Genomic DNA, 9,758 nt, shown 5'->3' with positions numbered 1-9,758 from the left:
AATGCGCCTGTGCTTCAACCAATAGCACAACAACACCCCTGGTTAATATTTATGAGATAATCAAATAGGCTACACAAAGTAACATAATTGGGTCATTTGATGTCTGCACCCAAAGCAGATCCTGGGTTTTGTTGTGGATCAGCAGCAGTTTACTTCCAACCCCCCGATTCATTATTCTGATTATGACGTGAGTAATTTAGTGACGGTAAAAATAAATAAAAAAAATAATAATAAAAAAAAATAATAAAAAAAAAAATAATAATAATTGAAAAAAAAAGCCAGCTCGTGACTGGAGGTCTCGTGGGTGCGTTGAGCGCCCGTGTCCCCGCCCCCTCGCACGTGATCCGAGTCACATGACGGTTAGCCCCGACACTTCATACAGACTGGCTACCGCAGCTGCACGGAGCGAGGCTAGCTGTTAGCTTCAACTGTCAAGACGGCCGAGATGGTGAGTGTAAAAACAACCATCAGCTCCTCGGACTACACTGAAATAAACCATTGTTTTCATTCATACAATCCCAACATGAACACGCGCTCCTCGTTTCGGCTGGCAGCCGATGTTTCTGATTCAAAGCTGACAGGAAAGCTAGCTGAACGGTCGAGGTAGCGTCGGTGAGAGGCCGTCCTTCTCACTGATGTTTTCTAACACAAGCAGCTTTTATTAACATCGACAGCAGCTGTTTGTGTTGATTAATAACTCGAGTGGTCGCATCTTCTTTGTGTTTTCGGGGACTGGAGCTGGTCGGTAGCTCAGATAAATGTCAGCGGCGGCTAACGTTGCTGGTTAGCGAAGAGTAAGTTGGACCGTCACATGCATGTTGAATTACAGCAACAGATCTTTAAATGACCTTTTTATTTTTAGGTTTAATGGACAGGGTATTTGGGGAAGCGCGGTTTCCTTGTTTTTTTTTTATTTAATTATTTTTTTTTAAAGGACAACACTGCTTAAGTTGCCCGTGTTTACCCAATCAATGCCTGATGTGGAGTTTTTGTGTTTGCCACATTGATTTCTTCTGTGCAGCTGTCAGAGTTGACTTTGGGGGGTTTCGACCGAGAGTCCCCCTTTATTAAAGCCGTGTCCTCTCCAGCCAGTCTCTCCTGACATCTTGATGACTGGGCTGATTCCTCCAGATTTGCTGCCCCTGCGTGTTGAAGCGCGTTTGGCGACTCTGCGCCAGCCAAGAGGAAAGTTAATGCAACTGTGCATCCGGTGATGAGTGACAGGTTTTTGTCGTGGCTGTAACACGTGTTGCCGTACCGCCTCAGCAGTGGTCAGGACGTGGGACAGTGTGGATTTCCATGGGTTGTGGCCTCACACCGTGATCGTATGGAGGAGCAGCACCCGTCAGTCCAGTCCATGCACACACAGTGAGAGACTTGGCAGCTGTGGTGGTGTTTTGTCAGTGTGTTGCCACATCCCCTTGTCTGTCAAAGACTCTGTGGAGTTGTGTGCAAACAACTTCTGTTGACTTCAGAGCAGATTAATGTGGCTGGAAGCTATAAGACAGCTCCAGTCATTGCACAGTTGTTTGGACTATCTTTTCAGTGATTTTGAAGACTGGCATCATGGTTTCACCTCTTTGATCACGAGCGTCACACACCGTGTCATATCTCTGTGTTTGCTTGGTATGTAACCTTTTGTGATTGTTGTTGTTATCGTTTTCATTTTCTTGTCATTTGTCCCAGACCTTTCACCAAAAGGGTAAACATTAAAACGGTTGAATTATTAAATATGTCCTTGACCTATCAGTCTGTGGCTAAAATATGAACTTTCTGCTTTTTAATATTTGAGTAGCCACTAAACATCTTAATCCAATCAACAGTACGGCTCCATTTGCTCGAAGTGAATGCAGTGTAGCATTTAGATTGTTATTTTTGCTCATCACATGCTCCTGATCCTGTCAAGGTTTCAGTAGCACACCGTTTTCAATATTTCTGAGTTTCATGTTTGTTTGTTTTTATTTCACTTTGTGTTTGCAGAGTTTCCTGGGAGGATTGTTTGGGCCGGTATGTGAGATAGATGTGCTGCTGAATGATGCAGAGAACAGAAAGACAGCAGAGTTGAAGACAGAAGATGGGAAAGTTGAGAAACACTACCTGTTCTACGATGGAGAGTCTGTGTCTGGCAAGGTAAAGGGAGTTTATATTATTTATAAATCAGGGTACAGAGCTCCACAAGGTACAGTAAGTGGGTCCTACACACATGGCACTTGACAACAGACTTCTCTTCCATACTTCAGTCTATTTTAGGATCCTCTCTTTTACTGAGTCCAGTGGGAAATCAAGATGAATTTGAGCAAGACTTGCTCTGGTTTTGGGAGGAGCTGAATCTTTGCGTTTAGGATCCATACACGTATGATCTGATACAACAGCTTCATTAAAGATCCGGTTTGTAGGATTCAGAGGGCTCTATTGGCAGAAATGAAATATGATATTCATAATTATGTTTTCATTTGTGTTTTATGACTTGATTTTAAGAATCATTACGTTTTAATTACTTTACAATGAGCTCTTTATGTAGGGAGCTGGTCGTCTTCCTCATAGCCTGCCGTGTTTCTAAAGCAGCTCAGAGGGGACAAACCAAACGACGGCCCAAGAGAGAGTCTGTTGCTTTTTTCGTGACTTTCGGGGCTGCCGTAGATTCCTTCGACATGCTTGGAAAGGGAGGCTGAGGCGACGGGTGTTCAGTTGTTTGCAATCTGCAACCTCACCATTACATGACACTAAATCCTGCACACTGTTACTTTATATAATCTTGGCGTCTGTCTTGTGTTATTTCACTTCTGATATTTAGCTGATTGGCAGAATCTAATTAAGGTGGTGTTAACACTGATCTTAAAATCAGTGTGGCAGCAGCAGATATGGATATTTACCCATGAGAAAAAGTGTTATTGTCAGTGTTTGGATTGTTTCATACTGAACTGTGATTATCGAACAGGTGTCGTGATATTGGCTCGTAATAAATTTTCAGATGAGGAAAAGAAATCCTTGCAATTCATGCAAAAAAAAATTGAAAATCCCCTTTGTGGGGTAGCTCAATGTGAGTGTGCACATTAGTAAGAAAAGATAGCCTCGTCAGTGACATTTTTCTATGTTCTTTGAACGAACAGCATCCCTGCTGTAGTGTGTCAAAGTCGAATACATTCATAAACTGGGAATAATGTCAGGCTGGCATAGTGACGGCATGCTTTTTGGTTCATAAGATACAAATGGTCTCAACAAATGTTTCCTCCCCAGGTGAATCTAAATGTGAAGCAGGGAGGAAAGCGGCTGGAGCATCTGGGCATCCGCATCGAGTTTGTTGGACAGATAGGTGAGCATAAAAGAAGTGCTGCATTTATTACTCTCTGTTGTCACTCTGTTTTCCTGCTGTTTTGCAAGCGGTATGAAGTGTGCGGATATTTACTTGTTATTATGACAGACTCCTGTATCTCTTTTGTGGCTCTGATGTTAGCTGGATTGTGTTGATGGATGTTTACTGTACGTTGCCTCTAATCTGATGCAGCTGGCTCCCTGAAATATTTGAAAAGTTAATCGAGTAGACTGGGCTTTGTCTCCGGAAAACTATTTGTCAACAGTATGCTGTTGGCTTTCTCACGTGGTTAAAAGGTTTAACAGGGCATGTGGTCATCATGCGCAGTCTGTGATTGTGGAGCCAACCCCCCATTTTCTACTTGTGCAGGAGGAGGAGGGTAATTAGCGTAGCGTGCTGAAATACAACTAATGCAGATTTCTTTTTAGTAGGGTGTTTAAACTGTCTTGAATTATCCATCAACTTGACCACCAACCGCTCTAATCCTCTCTGCTGTGTTTCAGAGCTGTTCTCTGATAAAAGCAACACCCACGAGTTTGTGGACTTGGTCAAAGAGTTGGCTTTACCCGGAGAACTCACGCAGAACAGAAGCTACGACTTTGAGTTCATGCAGGTGGAGAAGCCCTACGAGTCCTATACTGGAGCCAACGTCAGGCTAAGGTACACTTATTACAGGTGGTGACGTGAAGCGAACTGCAGGTTCCATCATATTGTTTTGTCATATGTGCACCCATGGCCCACTTGATGTTTGGGATGGGCAAGTAACTTCAGCATCTAGTTGCCAGATTCAGTTTTATTGCAGCAAACAGCCTGCAGGGGAACTTTTCTCTCGCTCATCTTGAGTCATTACTCCACGAGAGCGGGACTGTAACAGACATTTCCTCCGAGGGAATGAAATTATCAATAATTTCATCAATAATTTCTGTAAAATATTTGACCATTTTTGTTACTTGTTAAGTAAAAATGCCAAACTTTTCACTGGCTACAGATTAACAGATATGGTTTTTGTTTTTGTTTTTTTTAATTGTACCTGATGTAATTTTTTTGTTGTTGTCCTATCAAAGTGTTTCTGTATAAATGGAGGAACATCACCTTTTGGGTGACGACATGTTCTGCACAGTTTCAGTCTGGTTGTTCGTGTGTTTCTCTTGCAGATATTTCCTCCGGGTGACAATAGTTCGTCGTCTGTCTGACTTAGTGAAGGAATACGAGTTAATTGTCCACCAGTTAGCCACCTACCCAGACGTCAACAACTCCATCAAGATGGAGGTCGGCATAGAAGACTGCCTGCACATCGAGTTTGAATACAATAAATCCAAGTAAGATCAACGTTGCTTTTCTCTGATCAAGTCGAGTTTGCTGTAGTAGAAAAACCCAAATCCAAATGAGACCTGTCCCTAAGTCAGTTAGAAGAGCTTTCCTTTTGATGTGTCACTTTGTTAGATACCACCTCAAGGATGTGATTGTTGGAAAGATTTACTTCCTGCTGGTCAGGATCAAGATCCAACACATGGAGCTACAGCTCATCAAGAAGGAGATAACAGGGATAGGTAAGAGTAAAATAACCTGCAATCGAGGTCATTTTATTTTTATATGAATCTATGTACTACATCAAATCCATGGATGGAAAGTGCATTTGGACTTTTTCCGACATTGTAGTTCCTCACTTTTGTTTTCTTTTTCTTTTCTCACTGTCGTTTGTTTACTCTTCTGTAAACCAATAAGAGCAAACAAACCTGTGTCAGCTTTGCTCCACTTGGTCCTATTAATACAATTGTCCTCCTCCTTTTCAGGTCCCAGCACCACCACAGAGACAGAGACGGTTGCGAAGTATGAGATCATGGATGGAGCTCCAGTTAAAGGAGAATCAATTCCCATCAGACTCTTCCTAGCAGGTAGGAGCTCTTCTCTTCTCTGGCAGGTAATGAGTGTTGAGCCACACCAGTCCTGTCATCAGGGTATCACTTGCCCCGTCAGCTTCCCTCGTGTTTAAAGATATTTTCACTTTAAATGTGGGTGACAACTTATCGTCTCTTGTGTTTCCTTACAGGATACGACTTGACACCCACCATGAGAGATGTCAACAAAAAGTTCTCTGTGCGCTACTTCCTGAACCTGGTGCTGGTGGATGAGGAGGACAGGAGATACTTTAAACAACAGGTGACTCACTTGTGCACTCAAGAAACGTATTTGACATCAGCGAGCGTGTATCTGTAACTCTCTCCACAGTGAGTCTCAGCCAAGTTATAAATATGGAACATTTTAAAGCACTCAAAGATATTTGGACATATGTTTTGTGTTGTTTACTTATCCTCCTATCCGATGCTGCCTTAATGTAAATTAAAATATTGTTCATGTTTATTTGGCATTTTTTAAGATACATATTGTGTCGATGTTTGTCTTAAGATTGATGCCATTCGAACTTATTTTTCTAGCATGACACTGCACTGATGGATTTATGCTGCAAATGTTTCATTAAAACGGTTGATTACAGCGAGAGAAGGCACTCTGCCCACATTAGATCACTTTAATAGGTAACTCTTTGAGACCATCTATATTTCCTAATCCAACAGAACGTGTGTTTGTAAAATTAGATTTGGATGCATTGCTTCTTGTCTCCCTGGTGATGGTGTATCTTTTTAATATCTGTAACAATAATATTTGTGTGCCTTGATGCTTTGCCACAAGAAGGTTTGTCACGTGCAGCAGCAACATTATCATCTGTTCTCTCAGATCCAGTTTGTGTCCGTCTAAAACAAGCTGGTCACAATGTTGATTTCATTTCCAATAGTAAGCAAATATGCATCCAAGGTGTGCTGTGGAGTTTTGACTACTAGTGGCGCTACGTAGTCAACCATTTTTAAATCGTGGAAACACGCATGCAGCGGTAGAAAGAATTACTCAAACATCAGAACAATGAATAGAATTATTGGAAGTATAAATCCTTCAAAATAAAAGCTACATATATATTTGTAAACTATGTTCTATACAAAGCATTAACTAATGAAATGAGGGCGACCTTTTCTTTTATGAATTTTGTAGGTAAAGAAAACCAAATTATTGTTGTTTTAAAGGAAACGTGACGATGGAGTGTCTTAGCCTAAGTTATTTCATATTTTTATAATTTACACGTATTAAAATAACTAAGTTACGGATCAACTGCCTGTCATCAATAGCATATCAGAGGTTGTTGTCTTTCATTTCTGAGGCGGTTAATGAACTTCTTGGTTGGTGTGCATGTGTGTGTACAGCGTGCGGCTCCACCCTCACTCTCAGCTTACATTCAGGGGATTCTTGTCTGACTGATCTGTGTGTCCTTCAGGAGAGGTTTCTTTAAAACTATTCAAATACACGTATACATACACAATTGTTTTTTTTGTGTTTTTTTTTAAAGTTCTCGTTTGTCACGTTGTTTGTCCACCACTATTTTGGTCTATTCACTCCTCTGCTTCTGTGTTTAGGAGATTGTTTTGTGGAGAAAAGCTCCAGAGAAGCTGAGGAAAAGAAACTTCCACCAGCGCTACGAGTCGCCGGAGTCCCGAACCCAGCCAGTTACTGAAGAGCAGCCGCAGATGTGAGGGCTGAGCCATGTACTGAAAACACACACAGACACACCACAGCTCTTCACTGCTGAACAGCCAGAGGTGTGAGGGCTGCTCCACGGTCTCCCTGGACTGAGAAATGTCTGTATACATGAACACACACACACACACACAACATACCTTCAGACACCCCCCCCCCCCCCCCCCCCTCACCAGTTCACAGCTTCGGGTGTGAGCTGCCCACCATCACTCCACTACACCCCCCCCAACCCTCCCCCCACACACACACACACACACACTGCCCCCCAGGACTGAAACACACTCGCCTACAGTTGCACACGAGCATACAATCAAAGTCTGCTGAATGCTAAATGTCACCACAAGCCAACCCAAGTAATGAACAGTGAGGCAGCCGATTTGATCCTGGCATCTCAGACTGAAAACACACTCGAGCACACGCAGGTGAAGCCACACCGTCTCGGTTTGCAGAATGCGTAATAAAGGCGGAAAGGAAGAGATCCCTGCAGACCTCCGCACCACGCATCTCTTTCTGTTGCAACAGGAGTTTCTTTTGTTTGCATATTGAACAGCACGTAACTTGGACTTTCTCCAGCATTCTCCCTCCCACATATCCTGCAAAGTGATGCTTTTCAGAGTCTGGATGGGCGGCTGTCGAGATGTGGAGGATCAGCCTGAACGAAGGATGTCAGACTCAACACGCACGTATTTATTCACTGCCTGAGTTTAAGCTCGAATTCATCCATCTGGAAAGGAAATCAAGGGTTTCCCAGTTACCCAGTTTTTGTCACTGTAACTAAGTCACAACTGTTCAGACTTTCAAACAAATTAGAAATTAAGAATTTAGTGCAACAAATGTCCACGTTAAGGTAAATGTAATCTTATATTTAAGAGTCAGATGAAAACATGCGCCACTCTGACGTTTCTAGTTCCAGTTCACAACCTGCTTCAGTCAAGAAAATGTTTTAATTCAACGTGGATATTATCATTTCAGCATCATTTATTTCTCAAGATCATTTAACTGAAGTCCTCATCTAAAGCGGCAAACGAATGTGTTTTTTTTTTTTTTTTGGATCATGTTAAAAAAGTGAAACGAGTCCATCACAAATTCCCAGTGCCCGAGGTGTCAGAGCAGCCCTCTGAAACCCCAACATATTCGGTTTACACTTCTACAGCAGAGAGAAACAAGCTCTCGCATTGTTTTAGGCGTTCTACTAAAAAATGACTTGAGAAAAGTTGCCAATTAGCATCAGACATGCGTACTCAAGTTCAGCACAACATTTCAGTCCCTTGTTAAGATGAAGATTTGGTTCTGATTTCACTGAAGACGTCTGTCAAGTTACAACAGTAGTTCCTCCCTGTGTATGTAAAGGCTGTGAAGCCTACAGCTGCTCTGACACAAGGCATGGTGTTTGATCTGTTACAATGCCGTTTATTTATGACTCGTCTATTTTTGCTATTTTAAAGGTCGGTTCACCCATATTCCAAAAAAGTTTGTAGTTTGTGCGCGAGATGAGGGAGTTGAATTTGAAATGAAATCCCAGTGACCTCCTTTTATTGGAGTAGAGTAAGAAACTTAAAACTTGGACATATGAAATGAGTCATCAGTTAATCATTATTGTGATAAATAGATTTTCTTCAGTTTCTACAATTTAAAGCTTAAAAAAACACCGAAAGTTGAGAAGGTTTTGCGGTTTCTTTTACCTGAAAAATAATGGTTCTGTTACGAGTCTCGGTTTCTGTTTACATCTCAATGAATTCAGTAGAAACATGAAGTCACGTCTTACCATAATCAGCAAACTGTATATTCACTGTTATTGTCTGTTTCATGTTCACTTGCTGCAGCGTTTTGTGAGTCTGCTGGTTTGGCAGATGTAATAAATGGCTCGTCTGCTGTTGAAAGCACTGGAAGGGATGCAGTATCAATATACTGTAAGATCCAACTATGTTCCACTGTGATGCTCAGACCGGCAGTTTAGGTCCTGCTTTAAAGACACTGTTATCAATCCCGTGGGGGGTGATTTCACCCCTCAGCTCTGATGTATGGCCAGTTTTGCACTTTCCCCTCCGATGCTAAACTTTGTATTAAAGGGGCATGAACGCCGAAACTAAACATCACTCAAGGACAACTAAACCTCAGAGATCTCACGAGTCTGCAATGGAAATTATACTGTCATTTATATATCACTACATATTTTAATTAGATTTACTATGTACAATTTTAGTTGCTTTTTGTCTTTCATATGCAGGCCATCATGTTGTATGTTTTGGGTCATAAATTTGTGAACACAGATCTACGGTTCAGGTTTTCTTTGTTCCTTCACGATAATGTTTACCTTACAAACTAGTTTTCTTTTGTTGGGGAACAGCACAATTTATTTTGCAAGCGATGTTTTCTTTCTGTCCACCTGTCAGACATGTTGTCTGTCTGAACACAGGACAGGTAGGGTGTGTTTTTTTTTTCTTTTTAAATGCTGTCAAAGGTCATGAAGAAACAGTTAAAATCCCAAACTCTCTGCCTCTGTCTTATCTACTGCATGTCTATCTTTACACAGTGTCTATTCATGCCATTGTGTATGTTTGTGTGTGTGTGTGTGTGTGTGTGTGTATGTGTGTGTGTGTGTGTGTGTGTGTGTGTGTGTGTGTGCGTGCGTGTATGAAATGTGTATATAAACACCAAACCCAAATATATAACTGAAATGAATCATAAATAAAGCAGATTTATACTGAACTTCTTTTGAACAACAGTCTCTCTCTTTCTTTTTTTTTTTTTAATTTTTTTGGATTTCATCAATTGAATTCTCCAAAATGATGAAACATATTGCTCTAAAAGAAGGGAAGTGAAGGAGGGTTTAAAACAGCACTTAGACCTTCGTGTAAAAAGA

General features: G+C 41.4%; 1 protein-coding gene across 1 annotated transcript; it reads left to right on the top strand.

Moving 5' to 3' along the window:
• The first annotated feature begins 366 nt into the window (after positions 1-366).
• On the top strand, positions 367-9,604 carry vps26a (VPS26, retromer complex component A). The gene is made up of 9 exons (XM_069173927.1): positions 367-448; positions 1,981-2,130; positions 3,238-3,313; positions 3,817-3,973; positions 4,468-4,632; positions 4,757-4,863; positions 5,107-5,208; positions 5,364-5,473; positions 6,775-9,604. Exons 1-9 carry the CDS (start codon positions 446-448, stop codon positions 6,889-6,891), a joined length of 987 nt encoding a protein of 328 aa, XP_069030028.1. The 5' UTR covers positions 367-445; the 3' UTR covers positions 6,892-9,604.
• Positions 9,605-9,758: the final 154 nt, after the last annotated feature.

The sequence above is a fragment of the Embiotoca jacksoni genome, unplaced genomic scaffold (genome assembly GCF_022577435.1).
Source record: "Embiotoca jacksoni isolate LCO1_2020_lvr unplaced genomic scaffold, fEmbJac1.0.p SCAF_6, whole genome shotgun sequence".
In the NCBI taxonomy this organism is placed as follows: Eukaryota; Metazoa; Chordata; class Actinopteri; family Embiotocidae; genus Embiotoca; species Embiotoca jacksoni.
This window is presented reverse-complemented; position numbering and strand designations above follow the sequence as displayed.

Bases quoted from the DNA above. Each gene is read 5' to 3' on its own strand.
- vps26a (XM_069173927.1), top strand. The intron at 4,633-4,756 runs GTAAGATCAACG...TCACTTTGTTAG, and splicing joins TTTGAATACAATAAATCCAA to ATACCACCTCAAGGATGTGA. The intron at 5,474-6,774 runs GTGACTCACTTG...TTCTGTGTTTAG, and splicing joins GGAGATACTTTAAACAACAG to GAGATTGTTTTGTGGAGAAA.